Raw genomic sequence first — 24,040 nt, forward strand, 5'->3', positions numbered from 1 at the left:
GTAGACAGTGACTTCATGGTTGATCAGTTCTACTTTCTTTGAGCACATCTTTCCTGTGGACAACTACCCATGAAGTCACAGTCTACTAGTGTGATACTGTGAACTGCGGTATCTTACTTTGCTGGAGACGGTTTACAGTATCCCACTGTCCTTTTTTTAGCGACAGTATCACGCTATCTTGGACTACAAATTGGATTTCAAATTTTGCGGCTTTCACTGGAGAACAAGTCACATATCAATGACATCTCCCAAATCAGTTCTGCTCCTTTCAATACATGCAGAACCAGTAGGTGATGGAAAACCGCAGCGCCATATCATGGCTCAGAGTGACCTGAGCATGTGAACGGTTGATAAACAGACTATATGCAGAACACAGTGAAAAAAATGGGCGCAGACAGAGGAAATGGACGCACACAGCAGTATCTATATGACCTTTATTTGTTTTTCGGTATACACAGTGAAAAAAGATTTAAAAGACATCGAACAATGCCGCCAAATGGACACAGAAAGGCAGCAGTTTCAAGAATGAAAGGCCTTTATCTGTGATCTCAGTTGTAAAACACAACATGTGTGACCGCCACCGACTTTCTTAACAACAGCTATTACAACATCAAACTGCTATAGGACGTATGTCGACCACAACCACCGGGGGCTGCAAGCAGCGACTGCACAAGTGACAATGGGAAGCATGCTGTGGAGCTCCCAGTCATATCGATGGGCAAAACATAAACCGAGGGTGAGAGTACCCTACGGGCCTCGTGCCCTGGTGAAACATAAGCAACCAGATGACTGGCCATCTGGTATCATACCGCCACCTTTGCTTGTATCGAGAGCCTCCATAAGCTGCACCACCTCGTCCATATCAGGACGCTTATCAGGATTCCCGTCCCAGCACTTACGCATGATATTTGCAAACGGACTTGGACAGCAACGAGGTATGTCTGGGCGCAAATTCTGTACACCAACGAGGAATAATTACGTTTGCTCTTTGTGTTCCACGCAAATCATTAGGAGAGAAGGAAAGGAAATAGCATAGCAGTAGTATATCTAGAATACAGGACAAACCTGATGAACAACAGCTGAAGAGACATCAGCAAAACTTAGGTCTGGGTATGGCATGTCACAGCAATAGATTTCCCACAAACATATGCCAAAACTGTAAACGTCACATTTCCTGTTGTATGGTTTACCATCAAGAACCTGTAAATGCATACAAGAACAGATTACTCAGTGGGATGTTAATTTGTAGAAGATACAAAACTGAAGGAATCAGTCCAATACATTACCTCTGGGGCCATATAACCAAGTGTGCCTGTCGCACCAGTCATATCCTTCGGATTCTGAGCCTCAACACGAGCAACACCAAAATCTGCAATCTTAAGGTTTCGCTGTGTATCAAGTAACATGTTTTCGGTTTTCACATCACGGTGTACAATCTTTCTAGAGTGTAGATAGCTCAATCTGCAAATAAAAGCGCCAGGTTATCAATAGTGTATTCAGACAGAAATAATGCATGGTAGTGATTTCAGCTGAAGTGCTTATTACCCTCTGGACAGATCCAATGCAAGCTGAACCACAACTTTGTATGCGAGCTTCCGCCGTCTGTTCTTTATCAAATATTGCTTCAAAGTGCCTCCAGCTAGATATTCTACCACAACACAACACGCTCTGGCCGGCAAGTTGGCACGCGCACCATTGTCGTTGGCTGGAACCTTAAGGTCGGTCGTCCCCATAGATGCACCAACAAACTGCAGAAGATATTATGACATGTGTTTAAGTACTTGTCAAGTAGCTCGAGAGTAGTATGGGTGATGTCAGCTACAAATGTTAATCCTGGATAATAAGCTAATATACATTGAGCTATCATTGTTACTACAAGAACAACACGTATATCACATGAAGATGGATAACATTTCTGGAAGCTATGTATGATTGGAAATACTCACCCTTGTAACATTAGGATGGCTGAGCTTATGCCAAACAGCAACCTCCTGCTTAAATGATGTTCGCAGAGCGGAAGTTTCGGCTTCTGTGGCAAAACCATCTTCTCCCCAATCCAATAGCTTCACTGCATATAATATGAAGAAACATTATAATTTCTTCCATGAAATAGTGGTTATATAATGTGTACAACTGTGAACAGGACAATGCCAAGTCCTCAATCTGATTAAGCGGCAAGCACGTTGATAGCACATTTTGAGTAAAAACTGGAGATTTTGATGTTAAAAAATAATACATTCTGTTGAAAAGAACCCCAATAAGAATTGCAACTATCTGAAGTATTCAACGGAAGAAGTCTAAACCATCTTGGTGGCGAAACTATGAAATCTAACTGAAGTCCTCAGTGGAACAACAAAGTCTCTTCCATATTGCTCGCAAAACAATGAAACTCGAAAAACACTAAATTGGGCCAAGAAATGAGAAGCTTGGGAAGGAACCCTGGACAGACGGTACAAAGCAACACAAATAAGCTTTGCATGACGTTGATTTTAGTTATTGGAAGAAATTGTTCGACTAAGTTGCTAAATACCCGTGTATAAATTTATCTGAACTCATCTATAAAGGGGGGTCCTTAGAACAAAGCAAGTACAAAATTTGTTGGGTTCACAGTAGGTTGACATTTTATCAAACTATGCTCGTACTCCATACAAGGCTAGAAGCCAACTCCACAATACGTATGCTGTGTGAACTAAGCAGTGCATGGGAAGGGAAAAATAATGATCTACAAAATCACCATAGATTACATGATTCATATACAGCATGTCAGTACTGAAAACAGGATAAACGAATACGGAAGTGCATAAAAACAAACTAGACGTGGCTTTTTAGATGTGTGTAAGCGAGTTTACACATATGGCCAGGCATTTGGGTGAAGCATAGAGAGCTAGCATGAAATTCTTGATTAATTAACAGAACACGTCGAAGGGACTGTCAAGCTGTCAGACATTGCATTTTGCTAAATAACTAGTATGATTTAAAGCGTCCAATTGGAATTGGAATTGGATTAGATAAGCATGCTACTGAATGTTGACAGTTAACACTACTAAGAACCTGTACCCACTGAAAATTGTAGAACATAGGAAAGGAGTGAGTACAATCAACGCAAATAAACACATATCATTCATCTCATGCTAGAGAAACCAAATTCTCATAGCAAGAAACTGAATGCCATTACCTATACACACGTGTTAATGGATCTACTGAGATAGATAGACAGATAGATACCTGCAACTTCCTGGCCGTCATAGGTGCCGCGGTAGACCGTCCCGTAGGTGCCCTGAGCAATCACGTAGCGGATCTCGAGCTTAGCAAGGTCAATCTCCCAGTCCGCCTTGGGTCCCTGGGACTTGAGATCGGCCTTGCCCCATTTCTTGGTGAGCCGCTGCTCCAGCTGGATGTCGAGGCTGGTGAGGTCGATCTTGTCGGCGCGCACGTACGCGTCGGCGCTGCTCCCCATGCTCCCGGACTTCTTCAGCTTGGGTTTCACATCCGGAAAATCGCTGGTGCTCGACGCCATCTCTCTCTTTCTTTCCAGGAAGCCGAAAGAAGATGTTTTTTTTTTGTTCTTCAAGAACTAGACCGCAGGTCCAACAACCAGGAGTTGCTTATCGGAGACGCGAAACTGGTGCGCCGCAGAGCATCTTTGGGAGTTGGGATGGGATGGGGCACCTGAACCAAGAACTGCCTCCTTGACAAAAGTAGAGGGTACCTGGCTCGGGAGGACGCTGATCCGGCCGGAGCTCACCGCGCAGGCTGCCGGACAAGGGGGAGGGGGCAGATCCGGTGGAAACTAAAGCAGAGAGCGCCGGGCGTGGCGAATGGAAAAGAACAAGTTTGACCGACCAGGCTGGAGGGAGGGAGGAAGCTCGCCGGAAAGAAGGCCCGTCCAAGCCGTCAAATCAGACCGACCAGAGCCGTCCGAAATCCGCGAGGGCGGGCGGCGCCTCGGCTGCTACAAGGATGGGAATCTCCGATCGGACCGAGGCGGCGATACCATCGGCGGCTCGCTAGCTCTCGGTCCTCGCTCGCGGGTGTTGACGAACGAAGCTAAGCGATGGCCAGCGAGCGGGTGGGGGAGGCTGGCTGAGATTTGTTTATTCTCGCTGGTGGCCACCGGCTCTGCTGATGAGCTTCGGCTTGTCCGCTCCCTCGCCCTGGACTTCCGTCGCTTGCGTTGGAAGTGAGCACACAGCGGTTCTGCTACAAGTCGAAAGTGGAATGTTCCGGTCTGGCCACACGTATTAGGCCGGCGCCATTTCAATTCTCCACATGGATGGTTACCCTAGACTGACTGCTTCAAGAAAGTTTATATACATGGTTGAGAATTAGCATATGGTTTGCAAAAGTTGTTATATTCCCATGGTATATACTCATGTACGCATGGTTGCTCTGTTCCTAGTCGCTTGCGTGCTAGATAGGCCCGTAACCAAGCAAATCCGAGTATTGGCACCCGAGCAAAGCCGACCAAAACCACCTTCTAGGTCCTGTATGCAAATATATATTCAATTTACATGTGTCGTCCTATAATACTCTTAGAACAAGATTGAAGATAGTTGGTCAATTGGTTGGTGGACACTAAAAGTCTAAGTTACTTTCTAAACCCAAACCCCGTAGATATATACATCCATCACCACATGAAAGAATCATCATCTCTTAGGCAGACAAAAAAACATGTACTGTATTTCTTTCTGGAGAACTGCTGTGTATAGGAAGATAGGATAAACAAGCGTCGTGGTTTGGTTGCTAGAATCACTACGAATGGGATGTATCGGGAGTATTTGGCCCGAGAACGGATGAATTTGGTGCTCCTCTACCTTTTTTGCATCCGCGTTGTTTCTGCAAAATTGTAGCAGTTCTGACTTCTGACCCCTTCGGCTGTTGAGTGAAACACTGATGAGCGTATCTTCGTAGTCTTTGGATTAAAGTTGCTAGGATTCCAACCGTATGATGAGTTGACATGTCTGTGCTCTGTAGTTCGGCTGTGAGTGTTTTTCTTCGCAAATAACCATTGTCTATCGACTTTTTTTTTCGAGTCATTGTCTATCAACTCTTGTGGTCGATAAGCTTCAAACAGGACACGTGAATAGAAATTCGGAGATCAGGTTCAAATGAGCAAATGGCCTATCTAACTGCATTGTATCTCTGCACGCTGTCATAAAAGATACAAGAACTTAAGCAACAGCTATGTCAATGCATTTTCTTTTAAGTTTGTTATTATCTAAGAAATGTTGCATTTAACTTATTTAGGGTCGTTTTGCACGTGATTAGGGTAGTAAAGTTTTCTCCTATGAAAAAATGCAAATGTCATATGTTAGTTACCAGTAAGGGCGTGATTGTCTGCTTGTAAGCCTGTTTCCCCGTATCCGCTGGGTAAAAAAAAAGATGTTTGGTAGGCTCGGTCGCACAGAGTTGATGCAGCGCATGAAAATTAAAGCGCCCCAAAAGTTGGCCGGGAAGGCACGCTTGATTCGGCGGTTTCCGTAGCGCTGGCAAGCGCAAATCGATGAAAGGATTGTGCAGGGAACATGGGGGAGATGGCGTGAGCTAGAATTGACTCCGGCTCCGGCAGAATAAGGCCTCCATCGAAGTAAACTGTAAGCACCTATAACCTTGTTCCACCTCTACCATTAGTGCTTTAGTTCATTTTCTTAAACCTCGGGCCAATTTAGCTCATATGTACGCCACATAGAAATAATTAGGCCGAGTTGCTGAGGCTCTTCGTTCAAGCGGGGTGCCCTCGTAGCTATGCTTCAGGACTACATCCTTTTAATGAGAGAGAGAGACAGAGAGAGAGAGTCGACACACTAGGCCCCGCGTCACATATGCACCAATGTTTGAACGCGACAGAGAGAGGATGATAAATATGAACTACATCCAGAACAATGGCGACATATAAGCTTTGAACATGCTTAGGATGAAAAGAGCGGCTTTTAACAACTTGTGCACACATTAAAGTCAAGGCACTTGCTCAGAGATAACATTCACACCTACATCGAAGAGCAAGTGGTTATGTTCCTTCATGCTCTTGTCCATAACCAAAGATTCCGAGTGATTCATAGCTCATGGAGGGGATCGACTGATACAATCTATCTGTACTTCAAGGAAGTCATTTATGCTATTGGAGAGCTTAGAGGAGAGATGATCAAGCTACCATCTCCAAGCACTTCCACCAAGCACTAGTAGGAAAACCCTTATAGGCGGAGCTTAGTTCTGTGGCGCACCTCTAAAAATGCGCCACAAAATGTTATTTTGTGGCGCACCTTGCTAGGTGCGCCACATAAATAGCTTAATTTTGTGGCGCACTACTGAACCTTGCGCCACAGAAATTATATGGGGCCCACATCCTGCCACCACCAATTATTAGTGTAGGTATTTCTGTGGCGCACATGGCGTGCTGCGCCACAAAAATAACTGTTTCTGTGGCGCACGTGCTTCGGTGCGCCACAGAAGTAGTTGATTCTGTGGCGCACTTGTTCTGGTGCGCCACAGAACTAAGGGAACTTATATATCATCGCCGTGCCCTCCCCCACGCATGTTCACCTCCGCGCGCCTCTCCCCTCTCCCCTCTCCTCCGATCCGTACCGCCGCGCGCCACCATGGTCGTCGCCGTCGCCATCGCCGTCGCCGCCGCCTTCCTCCGCGAGGGCCGCATGCCGCCACGCTCCTCCCATCCCCGCCACCTGCAGCACAAGCTGCCGCTACGGCGAGGAGGGGCCGCCGCGAGGAGGGGCCGCCGTCGCGTCAAGGTGGAGGAGCCGCCGCGTCCTCCTCCTCCTCCACCCCTGCCGTCATCTTCAACCTCCTCCTCCACCCCTGTCGTCGGTGATCTCTATCCCCTCCCCTCCCTCTTAATTCATCTCCCGCGCGCGCACAAGGTGCTCGACGAAATGCTGCTATCGGTGTGCTGATGTACGTTGTTGTTGTTGTCTTGTTCTTGTTGATGTCTGCTTCTTTATTCTTTGTCTTTATTAACTTCTTCTTTGTTGGCTCATTGCTGTTGCCTTTTACTTAATGTCCGAAGCTATTGCTCACCAATGTATGCTGCTGTTGCTGTGCTGTGCTTGCTGCTGTTGGCTCATTGCTGTTGCCTTTTACTTAATGTCCGAAGCTATTGCTCACCATGTATGCTGTCATTCTTTGTCTTTGTCCGAAGCTATGTCTCTGTAGCTTCTCACCATGTATTGGATGAACTCCTTAATTATGCAGTAATGATTCCTTTGATGTGTTATTGAAGCTTGGATGGAAGCCAACTAGAGTTGGGTACCCTAGCTTTGTTTTGAACTCAACTGAGTAATGATAAATTTCTATTTCTTGTTGGCTTGGATGAATTTATGGTTGATGTACCTCAGTAGCTCTTGCTACTGCCACTGGTTGCATCTCATAGTTGGATAATTGGTGAAAATAGAGATATTCACATTAGGGAATCATGTAAATGAATGCCACTGTGGTATCCTTTGAAGAAAATGGGAAGTTTCTGATGGTTTAAACGACTAGGTGATGGTAGGTTATTAAGTTGGCTGTCAAGGTTGGTTTTATCTGGTTAACTTGGATAGGCTATGTGTTCTTGCTTACTTATGCATATCCATCTCTACTGGATTGACTAGCTCAGGCTTGGCCTCTCTCTTGCCAGCATCACTTGGTTACTACCAAGTGATGAATAATCCCTTATGGTACCCCAGCTTTGTTTTGAACTCAACTGAGTAATGATAAATTTCTTTTTCTTGTTGGCTTTGATGAAAATAGAGATATCCACAGTAGGGGATCATGTAAATGAATGCCACTGTGGTATCCTTTGAAGAAAAAGGACTGTTTCTGATGGTTTTAAAAGGCTAGGTGGTGCTAGGTGATTCAGTTGGCTACCAAGACTTGTCTCATCTGGTTAGCTGGGATATGCTATGTGTTGTTGCTTGTTTAGGCATATCTATCACTTACTGGATTTACTGGTTCTTGATTGGCCTCTCTTTTGCCAGCATCACTTGGTCTATATACCAAGTGATGAATAATCCCTTTGGAGCATCTGCTCCATGCATGCTATGTGTGTATGAGCATCTTGACTTATGTCACCATGGTTGCTGGTTTGTTGGTGTTTTTGTACTTGCCGATGATTAGATGGTTGGTCGATCACTCGTACACTCGGGGGTGGAGCAAGTGAGCCTGGTGTGATGGCACAAATATCAATATTTTGTGCATCCTACCTGGCCTCACTTACTCCATCCCTGGATGTTAATATTTGTTTCGACCAACAAAGTATGAGGCATTCCATTTAGTTCATACTAGCTACTTCTTAATTGCATTGGCCTTTCTTCCATTTTAGTGCCGATGATTAAATTGTTTGGTCACTTGTACACTCTGGGGTGGGGCCAGTGAGCCTGGTGCGATGGCACAAATATCAATCTCTTGTGCATCCTACCTGGCCTCGCTGACCCCATCCCCGAATGTTAATATTCCTTTCGACCAACAAAGTATGAGGCATATGATATCTAGTTGAGATACCACTTGGCTCTTTCTTCCATTTTAGTGCCGACGATTAGAATGTTTGGTCACCTATACGCCACAATATACTTTGTAGACGGGGCCCCCTTTCCCCGGCCGCCGTTCCGTGAACGAGTCCTTGACGAGACAACAATGCCGACCTGCAGCAGATGCCACTTTTCTTCTCTCGCCGTCCAGTACGTGAACGAGTCCTTAATGCAAAGACGGTGCCAGCCTCCCTAGCATCATGCCGACCCCTGTTGCCGCGCTTCAGGCCGTGTCTCACGCGCCCTGCACTCTTCGCCTTCTTGCCCGGTGAACGAATGGACTAATCGTTGGAATAAGGAAGCCGATGACGGCCGATCGCAATTTAATCTTGCGACCGGCCGTCATCGGTTTCCTTATTCCAACGATCAGTCTATTGGTTCACCGGGCAAGAAGGCGAACAGTGCAGGGCGCGGGACACACGGCCCGAAGCGCGGCAACACGGCCCGGCATAATGCTGGGCAGGCCGGCACGGTCTTTGCATCAAGGACTCGTTCACTGGACGGCGAGGGACTACCGTGGTTCTGCGCCGGAGAGGCAGATCGGCGTTGTTGTGTCGTCAATCACCCGTTCACGGAACGGCGGCCGGGGAAAGGGGGCCCTTCAGCAAAGTATACTGCGGTGTATACTGCAACTATGGTTTCTGACCATAGTATTTGTGTTGACCAACAATGTATGAGGCACTTATTCCATTTTGTCGTTCCATTTGCTTTGAGATTTTTAAAATGCCGATGATTAAAATGTTTGGTCACCGTACACTCGGGGGTGGCGTAAGTGAGCCTGGTAAGATAGCACAAATATCAATCTCTTGTGCATCGGACTTGGTCTCACTTACGTCATCCCTGAATGTTAATATTTGTGTTGACCAACAATGTATGAGGCATTTATTCCATTTCTCTTGTGCATCGGACTTGTTGGTCTCACTTTCTTCCATTTTCATCATAGTAGGAACTGGATGAAGACCCCGATGCAAGCGAGCCTGGTGGGTAGAGATGAGGGAGCAAAGGAGGAACCGGATGAAGACTACTTTGTATCTCGAAATTGTGAAATTTGTATGAATTAAGAGTTGTATGCAAAACATTTGACACTTGCCACTATATATGTATCTCAATCGGGCTCTAAGTACTGTGATGATGATGTATAATGTTGCTATGTTATATGTGTCCATATTATATCTGTCTATCTGTCTATATTATACCTGTATACTGTGTACAAAACCTGTATAAAACCTGTATAATACACCAGGGAGCACAAAATCGAGTGTACCTGTACATTGTTCTGTGGCGCACCAAAATAGAATTCAGTGGCGCACCTATTTCTGTGGCGCAGCTGGAACGTATGCGCCACAGAACACCTTAATTCTGTGGCGCATGCTACGGTGCGCCACAGAAACTCTATTTTTGTGGCGAAGTTTCTGTGGTGCACCGCCCGTGCACCACAGAATCATATTTTCGTGCGCCACTGATGAAGCTTTTCCTACTAGTGAAGGTCAAAGATAGTTACCACCGGTTTCCATATTTTAAGGTGAGCAATACTATCTTCCAGACAATTACACACTTGTATTGCACTTAAGCATAACAATTTTTTCATGTTCATGGCAGGAATGTATTGGGGTGATTTATGGTACTTATATTACTACAAGAGTGCCCAGATCCAGGCTCATGCTTATAGGGGAACAAAGCAGTACATAAGCCAAAATGTGCTTGTCACTGTTGATTTTTATACGAGGTTCACATATGTGCTTGCTGGGTGGAAAAGTTCAGCTCATGATGCTATCTAATAGTGTGGAGAGACATGACTGCCTCCAAGTCCTCAAGGGTAAGTTGTACCTAGCTGATGCCGGATATGCTTGCCGCCCTGGATTTTTTCCACCCTTCAGATCAACAAGGTACCATCTCAATAAGTTCCCATCAAGGTTCTACCCCAAAAATATCAAAAAACTTTTCAATCTTAGACACTCTAGCCTTAGAGCCACTGTCGAGAGGGCATTCACTGATTTGAATAACAAATTTAAAATCCTTTATCGGAAGCCGTCACACACCTTCTCCACCCAACTTAAGCTAGTCCTTGCATCTTATATTCTACACAACTAGATCTTAGGGTGGGGTTTGGATGAGTTCTTCCCGCAGGAGAATGCAGTGACACCCGACGAGGTTGATGTTGACCATGGTGTTGGTGCCACCGATAACAAATCCTAGAGGAACACGAGGCAGGAGTGGGCAGACACTATATGGGCTAAGAGGGCGACACCAAGATCTGAAGAAGAAGAAGAAGAAGAATGAGATGTTCCATGCCGTCGTCTACTATGAACTACCCCTATTTGTGTCTATAAGTAGTACTTGTGTGCTAAAACTACCATTTAATATTAGTTAGGGCTAAACAACATATGTATAACTGCTATTTGAAAGTAGCTAGGGCTAAATCGGAATGAGACTTTTGGCTGTCGTGAAGGAGATATGCCCTAGAGGCAATAATAAAGTAGTTGTTATTTATATCTTTATGTTTATGATAAATGTTTATATATCATGCTAGAATTGTATTAACCGAAACATTAGTACATGTGTGATATGTAGACAAACAAGAAGTCCCTAGTATGCCTCTTAAACTAGCTTGTTGATTAATAGATGATTAGTTTCATAATCATGAACATTGGATGTTATTAATAACAAGGTTATGTCATTGTATGAATGATATAATGGACACAACCAATTAAGCGTAGCATAAGATCTCGTCATTAAGTTATTTGCTATAAGCTTTCGATACATAGTTACCTAGTCCTTATGACCATGAGATCATGTAAATCACTTATACCGGAAAGGTACTTTGATTACACCAAACACCACTGCGTAAATGGGTGGTTATAAAGGTGGGATTAAGTATCCGGAAAGTATGAGTTGAGGCATATGGATCAACAGTGGGATTTGTCCATCCCGATGACGGATAGATATACTCTGGGCCCTCTCGGTGGAATGTCGTCTAATGTCTTGCAAGCATATGAATGAGTTCATAAGAGACCACATACCACGGTACGAGTAAAGAGTACTTGTCAGGAGACGAGGTTGAACAAGGTATAGAGTGATACCGAAGATCAAACCTCGGACAAGTAAAATATCGCGAGACAAAGGGAATTGGTAATGTATGTGAATGGTTCATTCGATCACTAAAGTCATCGTTGAATATGTGGGAGCCATTATGGATCTCCAGATCCCGCTATTGGTTATTGGTCGGAGTGAGTACTCAACCATGTCCGCATAGTTCACGAACCGTAGGGTGACACACTTAAAGTTGGATGTTGAAATGGTAGTACTTGAATATGGAATGGAGTTCGAATATTTGTTCGGAGTCCCGGATGAGATCCGGACATCACGAGGAGTTAGGAATGGTCCGGAGAATAAGATTCATATATAGGATGTCATTTTATGTGAAATAAAATGTCGCGGAAGGTTCTATGGAAGGTTCTAGAAGGTTCTAGAAAAGTCCGGAAGAAACCACCAAGGAAGGTGGAGTCCACATGGGACTCCACCTCCATGGCCGGCCAACCCTAGTGGGGGAGGAGTCCCAAGTGGACTCCCCCTTAGGGGGCCGGCCACCCCCCCCCCCATATGGGAGGTGGAAACCCCACCTTTGGTGGGAGTCCTAGTTGGGCTAGGTTTCCCCCTCTTATGGAAGGTTTTTGGTTCGGGTCTTATTCGAAGACTTGGACACCAACCCTTGGGGATCCACCTATATAATGAGGGGCCAAGGGAGGGGGCCGGCCACCCCAAGACCACAAGCTGGCCGCCCCCCTTGAAGTGGCCGGCCCCCCCCTCCCAAACCCGAGCCGCCCCCCGCTCCGCCCTATCTCCCGCGGAGCGTAGCGAAGCTCCGCCGGACTTCTTCACCGCCACCGACACCACGCCGTCGTCTTTGTCGGATTCAAGAGGAGCTACTACTTCCGCTGCCCGCTGGAACGGGAGGTGGACGTCGTCTTCATCAACAACCGAACGTGTGACCGAGTACGGAGGTGCTGCCCGTTCGTGGCGCCGGAACCGATCGTGATCAAGATCTTCTACGCGCTTTTGCAAGCGGAAAGTGATCGTCTACCGCAGCAACAAGAGCCTCATCTTGTAGGCTTTGGAATCTCTTCAAGGGTGAGACTCGATACCCCCTCGTTGCTACCGCCTTCTAGATTGCATCTTGGCTTGGATTGCGTGTTCGCGGTAGGAAATTTTTTGTTTTCTATGCAACGTTATCCTACAGTGGTATCAGAGCCGTGTCTATGCATAGATGGTTGCACGAGTAGAACACAATGGTTTGTGGGCGTTGATGCTCTTGTTATCTTTAGTTTGAGTACTTTGCATCTTTGTGGCATAGTGGGATGAAGCGGCTCGGACTAACTTTACATGACCGCGTTCATGAGACTTGTTCCTCGTTCGACATGCAACTTGTATTGCATAAGAGGCTTTGCGGGTGTCTGTCTCTCCTACTATAGTGAAGATTCAATTTACTCTTCTATTGAAAACATTAGTATCAACGTTGTGGTTCATGTTCGTAGGTAGATTAGATCTCTCTCGAAAACCCTAAACCACGTAAAATATGCAAACCAAATTAGAGACGTCTAACTTGTTTTTGCAGGGTTTGGTGATGTGATATGGCCATAATATGATGATGAATATGTATGAGATGATCATTATTGTATTGTGGCAACCGGCAGGAGCCTTATGGTTGTCTTTAAATTTCATGTTGAGTAGTATTTCAAAGTAGTTGTAATAGTTGCTACATGGAGGACAATCATGAAGACGGCGCCATTGACCTTAACGCTACGCCGACGATGATGGAGATCATGCCCGAAGATGATGGAGATCATGTCCGTGCTTTGGAGATGAAGATCAAAGGCGCAAAGACAAAAGGGCCATATCATATCACATATGAACTGCATGTGATGTTAATCCTTTTATGCATCTTATTTTGCTTAGATCGCGACGGTAGCATTATAAGATGATCCCTCACTAAAATCTCAAGATAATAAAGTGTTCATCCTTAGTAGCACCGTTACCAAGTCTTGTCGTTTCGAAGAATCTCGTGATGATCGGGTGTGATAGATTCAATAAGTACATACAACGGGTGCAAGACAGTTTTGCACATGCGGATACTAAGGTGGCCTTGACGAGCCTAGCATGTACAGACATGGTCTCGGAACACGTGATACCGAAAGGTAGAGCATGAATCATATGGTTGATATGATGAACACTTTGAGTGTTCGCCATTGAAATCACACCTTTTCTCGTGATGATCGGGTTTAGGTGCGGTGGATTTGGTTCGTGTGATCACTAAGACAATGCGAGGGATATTGTTTTGAGTGGGAGTTCACTTAGGTTTTTAATTATGTTGAATTAAAATTTGAACTCAATTTGTCATAAACTTAGTCTAAATTATTGCAAATATATGTTGTAGAGATGGCGTCCCCAATCAATTTTAATCAGTTCCTAGAGAAAGAGAAACTTAAGAGCAACGGTAGCAACTTCACCGACTGGTTCCGTCATGTGAGGATCTTCCTCTCTGGTGGAAATCTGCAATTTGTGCTTGATGCACCGCTAGGTGACCCTCCTGCAGAAGATGAAACCGATGAAGTAAAAGCTGTTTACGCGACTCGGAAAACTCGGTACTCTCAAGTTCAGTGTGCCATCTGTGCGCTGGAATCCGATCTTCAAAAACGTTTTGAGCACCATGATCCTCATGAGTTGATGAATGAGCTGAAAGCTATATTCGAGACTCATGCGGCCGTGGAATGCTATGAAGCATCGAAACATTTCTTCAGCTGTATGATGGAACAAGGCAGCTCCGTTAGTGAGCACATGCTCGCCATGACCGGGCATGCGAAGAAACTCAGTGACTTGGGAATAGTGATTCCTAACAGACTGGGGATTAATCGTGTCCTTCAATCACTGCCACCAAGTTACAAGAACTTTGTGATGAACTACAATATGCAGAACATGAACAAGGAGTTACCTGAACTCTTTGGCATGCTAAAAGCTGCTGAGATTGAGATCAAGAAAGAGCACCAAGTGTTGATGGTCAACAAGACCACCAGTTTCAAGAAACAGGGTAAGTCTAAGGGAAAATTCAAGAAGGGTGGCAAGAAAGCTGCCACGCCTCCTATGAAACCTAAGAACGGCCCTAAGCCTGATGCTGAGTGCTATTACTGCAAGGAGAAGGGACACTGGAAGCGTAATTGCTCCAAGTATCTGGCTGATCTGAAGAGCGGCCTTGTCAAGAAAAAGAAAGAAGGTATATCTGATATACATGTTATAGATATTCATTTCACTGGTTCTCGTTCTAGTACCTGGGTATTTGATACTGGTTCGGTTGCTCATATTTGTAACTCGAAACAGGAACTAAAGAATAAACGACAACTGCTGAAAGATGAAGTGACGATGCGCGTTGGAAATGGATCCAAGGTCAATGTGATCGCAGTCGGCACACTTCCTCTACATCTACCTTCGGGATTAGTTTTAAGCCTAAATAATTGCTATTATGTACCTGCGTTGAGCATGAACATTATATCTGGATCTTGTTTAATGCAAGACGGTTATTCATTCAAGTCTGAGAATAATGGTTGTTCTATTTTTATGAATAATATCTTTTATGGTCGAGCACCACAAAAGAATGGCTTATTTCTATTAGATCTCGATAGTAGTGATACGCATATACATAACATTGATGCTAAGCGAATTAAATTAAATGATAATTCTACTTATATGTGGTACTGTCGTCTTGGTCATATTGAAGTGAAACGCATGAAGAAACTCCATACTGATGGATTACTTGAATCACTTGACTTTAAGTCACTTGATAGATGCGAAGCATGTCTAATGGGAAAAATGACAAAGACTCCATTTTCTGGTATGATGGAGCGAGCTACTGACTTATTGGAAATCATACATACCGATGTGTGCGGACCAATGAGCGTAGCATCGCGCGGTGGTTATCGTTATGTTCTAACCTTCACAGATGATCTGAGTAGATATGGGTATATCTATTTCATGAAACATAAATCCGAAACTTTCGAGAAGTTTAAGGAATTTCAAAGTGAAGTAGAAAATCAACGTAACAAGAAGATTAAATTTCTACGATCTGATCGTGGAGGTGAATATCTGAGTTATGAGTTTGGCATGCATTTAAAGAAATGCGGAATACTTTCACAATTGACACCGCCGGGAACACCTCAACGTAACGGTGTGTCCGAACGTCGTAATCGAACTCTCTTAGATATGGTTCGTTCTATGATGTCTCTTACTGATTTGCCATTATCATTTTGGAGTTATGCATTAGAGACAGCCGCATTCACTTTAAATAAAGCACCATCAAAATCCGTGGAAACGACACCGTATGAATTATGGTTTAATAAGAAACCTAAGTCATCGTTCTGAAAGTTTGGGGTTGCGAAGCCTATGTAAAGAAGTTACAACCGGACAAGCTAGAACCCAAAGCGGAGAAATGCGTCTTCATAGGATACCCTAAGGAAACTATAGGGTACACTTTCTATCACAGATCCGAAGGCAAAATCTTTGTTGCTAAGAACGGAACCTTTCTTGAGAAAGAATTTCTCACTAAAGAAGTGACAGGAAGAAAAGTAGAACTCGATGAGATTGATGAATCTATACTCGTTGATCAGAGTAGCGCAAGACGGAAGTTGTACTACCGCCTACACCGGCAACAGAGGAAGCTAATGATAATGATCATGAAACTTCGAACGAGGAAACCATCGAACCTCGCAGATCGACAAGGGAACGTGCCACTCCTGATTGGTATGATCCTTGTCTAAATGTCATGATTGTGGATAACAATGATGAGGACCCTGCGACGTATGAAGAAGCGATGATGAGCCCAGATTCCAACAAATGGCAAGAAGCCATGAAATCCGAAATGGGATCCATGTATGATAACAAAGTATGGACTTTGGTAGACTTACCTGATAGCCGAAAGGCTGTCGAGAATAAATGGATCTTCAAGAGAAAAACAGATGCTGATGGTAATATTACTGTCTATAAAGCTCGACTTGTCGCAAAGGGTTTCCGACAAATTCAAGGAGTTGACTACGATAAGACTTTCTCACCTGTAGCGAAGCTAAAATCTGTGAGGATTTTGTTAGCAATAGCTGCATTTTTCGATTATGAGATTTGGCAGATGGATGTCAAAACGGCGTTCCTTAATGGAGACATTGAGGAAGAGTTGTATATGGTACAACCCAAAGGTTTTGTCGATCCTAAAAATGCTGACAAAGTATGCAAACTTCAGCGTTCAATCTATGGACTGAAGCAAGCATCAAGAAGTTGGAACCGACGCTTTGATAAGGTGATCAAAAACTTCGGGTTTATACGGTGTCATGGAGAGGCCTGTATTTACAAGAAAGTGAGTGGGAGCTCTGTAGCATTCCTGATATTATATGTAGATGACATATTATTGATCGGGAATGATATAGAACTATTAAGCAGTGTTAAAGGTTATTTGAATAATAGTTTTTCAATGAAAGACCTTGGTGAAGCATCATATATATTAGGCATCAAGATCTATAGAGATAGATCAAGACGCCTAATAGGGCTATCTGAGAGTACATATCTGGACAAGATTCTAAAGAAGTTTAGAATGGACGAAAGTAAGAAAGGGTTCTTACCTATGTTACTGTGCAAGGTATTGAGTAAGACTCAAGGACCGGCTACGGCAGAAGAAAGAGAAAGGATGAGTAATATCCCCTATGCCTCGGCAGTAGGATCTATCATGTATGCCATGCTATGTACTAGACCGGATATAGCACATGTCGTTAGTTTGACTAGCAGATATCAAAGTGATCCAGGAATGGAACACTGGACAGCGGTCAAGAATATCCTGAAGTACTTGAAAAGAACTAAGGATATGTTTCTTTGTTATGGAGGTGACCAAGAGCTCGTTGTAAACGGTTACACCGATGCAAGTTGGAACACTGATCCTGATGACTCTAAGTCACAATCAGGTACGTGTTTATATTGAATGGTGCTGCGATGGCTGGGCAAGCTCGAAGCAGTGCACGGTGGCGAAGTCTTCAACAGAATCAGAGTATATAGCGGCTTCAGAGGCTTCATCAGAAGCGGTATGGATGAAGAGGTTCATTGTAGAGCTCGGTGTGGTTCCTAGTGCATTGGACCCATTAATCATTTACTGTGATAACATGGGTGCCATCGCCAATGCACAAGAGCCAAGGTCACACAAGAGGCTGAAGCATATCAAGCTGCGTTACCACTCGATTCGCGAGTACATCGAAGATGGAGAAGTAAAGATTTGCAAAGTACACACTGATCTGAATGTAGCAGATCCGTTGACTAAAGCTCTCCCTAGGGCAAAGCATGACCAACACCAGAATGCCATGGGTGTTAGGTATATTACAATGTAATCTAGATTATTGACTCTAGTGCAAGTGGGAGACTGAAGGAGATATGCCCTAGAGGCAATAATAAAGTAGTTGTTATTTATATCTTTATGTTTATGATAAATGTTTATATATCATGCTAGAATTGTATTAACCGAAACATTAGTACATGTGTGATATGTAGACAAACAAGAAGTCCCTAGTATGCCTCTTAAACTAGCTTGTTGATTAATAGATGATTAGTTTCATAATCATGAACATTGGATGTTATTAATAACAAGGTTATGTCATTGTATGAATGATATAATGGACACAACCAATTAAGCGTAGCATAAGATCTCGTCATTAAGTTATTTGCTATAAGCTTTCGATACATAGTTACCTAGTCCTTATGACCATGAGATCATGTAAATCACTTATACCGGAAAGGTACTTTGATTACACCAAACACCACTGCGTAAATGGGTGGTTATAAAGGTGGGATTAAGTATCCGGAAAGTATGAGTTGAGGCATATGGATCAACAGTGGGATTTGTCCATCCCGATGACGGATAGATATACTCTGGGCCCTCTCGGTGGAATGTCGTCTAATGTCTTGCAAGCATATGAATGAGTTCATAAGAGACCACATACCACGGTACGAGTAAAGAGTACTTGTCAGGAGACGAGGTTGAACAAGGTATAGAGTGATACCGAAGATCAAACCTCGGACAAGTAAAATATCGCGAGACAAAGGGAATTGGTAATGTATGTGAATGGTTCATTCGATCACTAAAGTCATCGTTGAATATGTGGGAGCCATTATGGATCTCCAGATCCCGCTATTGGTTATTGGTCGGAGTGAGTACTCAACCATGTCCGCATAGTTCACGAACCGTAGGGTGACACACTTAAAGTTGGATGTTGAAATGGTAGTACTTGAATATGGAATGGAGTTCGAATATTTGTTCGGAGTCCCGGATGAGATCCCGGACATCACGAGGAGTTCCGGAATGGTCCGGAGAATAAGATTCATATATAGGATGTCATTTTATGTGAAATAAAATGTCGCGGAAGGTTCTATGGAAGGTTCTAGAAGGTTCTAGAAAAGTCCGGAAGAAACCACCAAGGAAGGTGGAGTCCACATGGGACTCCACCTCCATGGCCGGCCAACCCTAGTGGGGGACCTCCCAAGTGGACTCCCCCTTAGGGGGCCGGCCACCCCCCCATATGGGAGGTGGAAACCCCACCTTTGGTGGGAGTCCTAGTTGGGCTAGGTTTCCCCCTCTTATGGAAGGTTTTTGGTTCGGGTCTTATTCGAAGACTTGGACACCAACCCTTGGGGATCCACCTATATAATGAGGGGCCAAGGGAGGGGGCCGGCCACCCCAAGACCACAAGCTGGCCGCCCCCCTTGAAGTGGCCGGCCACCCCCGCCCAAACCCAAGCCGCCCCCCACACCGCCAAAAATCCCGCGTAGCTTAGCGAAGCTCCGCCGGACTTCTTCACCGCCACCGACACCACGCCGTCGTGCTGTCGGATTCAAGAGGAGCTACTACTTCCGCTGCCCGCTGGAACGGGAGGTGGACGTCGTCTTCATCAACAACCGAACGTGTGACCGAGTACGGAGGTGCTGCCCGTTCGTGGCGCCGGAACCGATCGTGATCAAGATCTTCTACGCGCTTTTGCAAGCGGCAAGTGATCGTCTACCGCAGCAACAAGAGCCTCATCTTGTAGGCTTTGGAATCTCTTCAAGGGTGAGACTCGATACCCCCTCGTTGCTACCGTCTTCTAGATTGCATCTTGGCTTGGATTGCGTGTTCGCGGTAGGAAAATTTTTGTTTTCTATGCAACGTTATCCTACATGTCGGGTGCCACACCCCCATACACCAAAAAATTGTAGTAATTTTAAAAAGTCAAAAAAATTGAATCTTTCTAGAAACCAAGGATGGTCAAGTTTGTACTCGAAAACAAAATTGTTTGGAAAAGAAATGATTCCTATGGTCTTCAGAAAAAAAAACAATATTGTAACGAATATAAAGTGAATAGTACATGATCATGGGATGTTTCGAGTTTTTTTTTACGCAGGATACAATGAAAGTAATTTTCTAAGGAAATATTTTTATACAAGTACAATAGACGATCATCTTTGATTTCAAAAAAAGTTCAAATATTTTTTGACCTCTTTTATTATTATTTTAATATTTTTCTAAGTATGGAGGTGTGTGGCACCCGAGAGCCACTCTGCATTTCTCAGCCTAAACCATGCTATTTTAGTCTGCTTGTTACCTTGATTTGCTCTTACGCGGCATGCTAGTTCTAAGTTATGAGATAATTGCTCTGGTCTAGGCACAGTATTGGCCGGCACCATTTCAATTCACCACATGGATGGTTACGCCGGACTCTTTCAAAAAAGGTTACAAAAGAATCATGGTGATCACATGTATAGGTGTGCATACGGTAACTGACTGATACGTGTACAACGGCCGTTTGTTGTCCATTAGATGATAACCATGCGCTGCTGCCCTACCAAGTCCTTAAAAAAAGCCTCTAGTACGGCCTTAGACTGGTCATAGTTGTAAGTATCATGTATATGATATTACTATATGATACTATCTCTATAGTGGGTATTATCATGGAGTAGTATCATAGTCTTGCAATATTTAATATTTTTTAGAATCTCAATGCAAATTTATGTACAAAATTTGTTTAGCATTAATTTTTCTCGTTGTTTGCGCTATGATATATCAACAAACAGCTGGCAATACCATACTGCGTGAGGCTCTTTATCAAATAAAGGGAACGAACTTGCTACTCTTCACCTGTGCGTGAGGTCTGGGCGATTTACACAGAAATAACCCTTTTCTGAAATAACCCTTTTCTGAAACTATAGCACAGACTGACCCTCCGGCGAAACTATTTCACCCATCTAACCCTTTTGTGTGGCGCCCCTTACGCCGGCGTCACACCTCACTGTGTGGCACCCGTGCGTGCGGCGCCACTCTCCCATCCGACGTGATGTCCTCGACGCTGAGATGTGCACTGACGTGGCAGCATGTGTGGTGCCGCTTCCATCGGTGCCACACGGTGAAACTGTGGCGCCGCTCGGAAGGGCGCCACACATAAGTGGATGTGTGGCACCCATCCACTTATGTGTGGCGCCCGCGCCCGCCCCAACCCGAGCTCTCCTCTCTTTGCCTCTCTGTTTCACGTGAAGAAGAAGGGCGGCCGGCGGTCCTCCCCCCCCCCCCCTCTCCCCCACCAAATCCACCACCAAATCATCAGATCTGTCCGGGCAATCTCTTCCCAATCCCTTCCTCAAGGTATTCTCCCTCGATCCCCTTCGTTTCATCCATGATTTTCTCGGATTTAATTCAATTTAGACATGGAACCCTAGATATGAAAATCTTAGAAATTGAATCAATGTGCTCATGTATGTGTTGAAATCCATATTCTCATGTATCTATGTGTTGAAACCCTAGATTTGTTGAAACCCTAGACATCAAATTTCAATGAGGATATATGTATGTGAGGTATCCATATTCTTATGTAAGTGGATGTATGTATGTGAGGTATGTGTGATGGCTTATTTGGATATGAATTCTCATGTATGTGTGATGTATATGTGATGCAAAAGCTAGATTCTCATGTATGTGTTGCTCATATTTCTTAGTGGAATGGCTCATAATATGGTGTATTTGTGTAAACATGTAGGATGGCGTGGCTCCTAGATCAAGAGTATGACAGGGATCACCGGGCTTTTCATATGACGGAGAACAGAAGGGTTCTTCAACCCTTGAAGATTCGTTACCACGGCACAGTTAGTGAAATGTCGTATGACGAGAGGTACACGGAGTTCATCCAGCCCACCGGTCTTCCCCGTTCATCACGCTTGTCAGCCGGGGGGGGGGGGGGCGAACATGAACGCCACGGCACTCACCGCCCTTGTCGCTAGTGGAGGCCGGAGACGCACACCTTCCACTTGAGGGCCGGCGAGATGACCCCTACTCTTCAGGATGTTTCAATGATACTTGGACTTCCTATTCAGGGCGAGCCACTTTGTATGAACACAACTTCTGATGGGTGGCGCAGACAGATGGAGGACCTTATTGGTAGGGCTCCTCCGCCGCCAGCAGATCCAAAGGAGAGAACTCCCGCCGGCGCACCTTTTGCTTGGATCAGGGCAAACTTTGGTACTTGCCCGCAAGGGGCCGAGCGTGACACTATCAGGACTTACACCCGTGTGTACTTGTGGTATATGATTTCGAGGACTCTCTTTGCTGATAGTGGTGGGAAGTTGGCCAATTGGTGTTGGCTCAGGGCGCTTACGGTGTTGGAGCACCCGTGGAGTTGGGAAACAGCAGCACTTGCCTACCTCTACCGCCAGGTGAAGATTTGGTACATGTACTATCCTCTATAGTAGTCTGCTAGACAAAGTACTAACCAAATGTCTTATGTACACAGTTGGACAAAGCTTGTCGCAGGACTGGGAAAGGCGGTATTGGTGGATGCTTGCTCCTACTTTCCGTATGGAGCTGGGACCGCCTATCAGTTGGGCGGCCCAGGGTATTCAACGAGAGGCCATGGCCTCATTACCCGGACAACCCTGATCGGGAGCCCACTTGGGCATACCTTTGGGACAATGTCTCGGAGATGACGAGCGATCCAATGGTCATGTACAGACAGTACACTGAGGAGTTGGACACTCTTACCGCTGAGCAGTAACCGATTTTAAGCCATCACTCTTTTGCAATCCGACTTCATAAATTCTACTGGCATGTTGTAAATTCTGAAATATTTGTATGTTGCAGGTGGATTGGGAGCCATATGGTACCTTCTACCGTATTGGCGGGGCGATGACTGACCTCAACCCCAAGTGCACGGAGGAGGCGGGTTTCTGGCGTATACGGTGCCCACTCATATGCATGTGGCTTGTTGAATACCACCAGCCGCATAGAGTGATGAGACAGTTTATGTTGTATCAGGAGTGCACACCTCAGTGGCAAGACACGGACCACGCGCTCCATAGGCTTGATAGGCAACAGCAGAGGAAGATCACAAATTGGCCTAAACATCATAGAGGTCACTTGACAGCGTTCCAACACTGTTTGGAAGCGATACGGAATGGCGGAAATGACGAGTTTGTCCCTCACGACTTGGCCGCTTTCAACAACTATCTCCAATGGTTTCATGATAGTACGCATATCGAGTTAGTGAACCACGCGTATGATGACGACCCCATCGAGTTCGATGAGGTTGCGCAAAGCCAGTACGACAGGACTGCTCGCCAAGGCAGATCTACTTCTATTGCTTCCTCTCTGAACTTCGTGGTAATGTATTCTCTCATTAGCTAGTACATCATCTATATTGGCATGTGCTCGCTGAAATTGTGTATAACATGTTTGTCAGAGCGCTCCGACATCCCAAAAACAGCTACACATGTCTGTTTCCGCCCTTCTTCTTCACGCGAAACAGAGAGGCAAAGAGAGGAGATCTCGGGCTGGGGCGGGCGCGAGCGCCACACATAAGTGGATGTGTGGCGCCCTTCCGAGCGGCGCCACAGTTTCACCGTGTGGCGTCGATGGGAGCGGCGCCACACATGCTGCCACGTCAGATCGGTGCACACCTCAGCGTCGAGGACGCCACGTCGGATGGGATAGTGGCGCCGCACGCACGGGCGCCACACAATGAGGTGTGGCGCCGGCGTGAGGGGCGCCACACAAAGGGTTAGATGGGTGAAATAGTTTCGCCGGAGGATCAGTCTGTGTTATAGTTTCAGAAAAGTTTATTTCTGTGGAAATCGCCTGAGGTGTTGTTTTTTTTTTTATAAAGAGCTGTTTGCTGATGAGGGAAATCTCGGGGACGTGCACAACGAGGGTGCGGCGAGGACGGACAGCCAGCCAGCCAGGAAAAATATTCACGCCGTGTGGTTCGCCGTGAGTAGAAAAGGAATCTCAAAGTTGATCCAACGGTAGCTAGACCATGCTCATCTATCCCTCTGATCACCAAATTCACTCTCAAAAAGTTTATATACATGGTTGAGAGTTAGTATATTGTGTTTACAGAAGTTGTTATATTTCCATCATCCAATGGTATATACTCCTCATGTATGTATCATTGTTGTTTGCCTAGCCGCTTGCGTGCTCGATAGGTCTGTAACCA

The 24,040-nt window shown here is 45.1% G+C and overlaps 1 protein-coding gene across 1 annotated transcript; it reads right to left on the reverse strand.

The window, feature by feature from the left end:
• Positions 1–404: 404 nt before the first annotated feature.
• Positions 405–4,220, reverse strand: LOC127293727 (serine/threonine-protein kinase 54). Its single transcript, XM_051323368.2, has 6 exons — positions 3,226–4,220; positions 1,947–2,068; positions 1,546–1,748; positions 1,287–1,461; positions 1,066–1,200; positions 405–954 (listed from the first exon to the last, which is right to left on the reverse strand). The coding sequence occupies exons 1-6, from the start codon at positions 3,515–3,517 to the stop codon at positions 748–750; spliced, it is 1,134 nt and encodes a 377-aa protein (XP_051179328.1). The 5' UTR covers positions 3,518–4,220; the 3' UTR covers positions 405–747.
• Between the last annotated feature and the right edge of the window lie 19,820 nt (positions 4,221–24,040).

The sequence above is a fragment of the Lolium perenne genome, chromosome 4 (genome assembly GCF_019359855.2).
Source record: "Lolium perenne isolate Kyuss_39 chromosome 4, Kyuss_2.0, whole genome shotgun sequence".
Classification (NCBI taxonomy): domain Eukaryota; kingdom Viridiplantae; phylum Streptophyta; class Magnoliopsida; order Poales; family Poaceae; genus Lolium; species Lolium perenne.

Excerpts from the sequence above, each read along its gene's own strand:
- LOC127293727 (XM_051323368.2), bottom strand. The coding sequence starts at position 3,517 with ATGGCGTCGAGCACCAGCGATTTTCCGGATGTGAAACCCAAGCTGAAG. Across the intron at positions 1,201-1,286 it reads TTGGTTATATGGCCCCAGAG|GTTCTTGATGGTAAACCATA; the intron begins GTAATGTATTGG and ends ATGCATTTACAG. Across the intron at positions 955-1,065 it reads CTTCAGCTGTTGTTCATCAG|AATTTGCGCCCAGACATACC; the intron begins GTTTGTCCTGTA and ends GTTGGTGTACAG.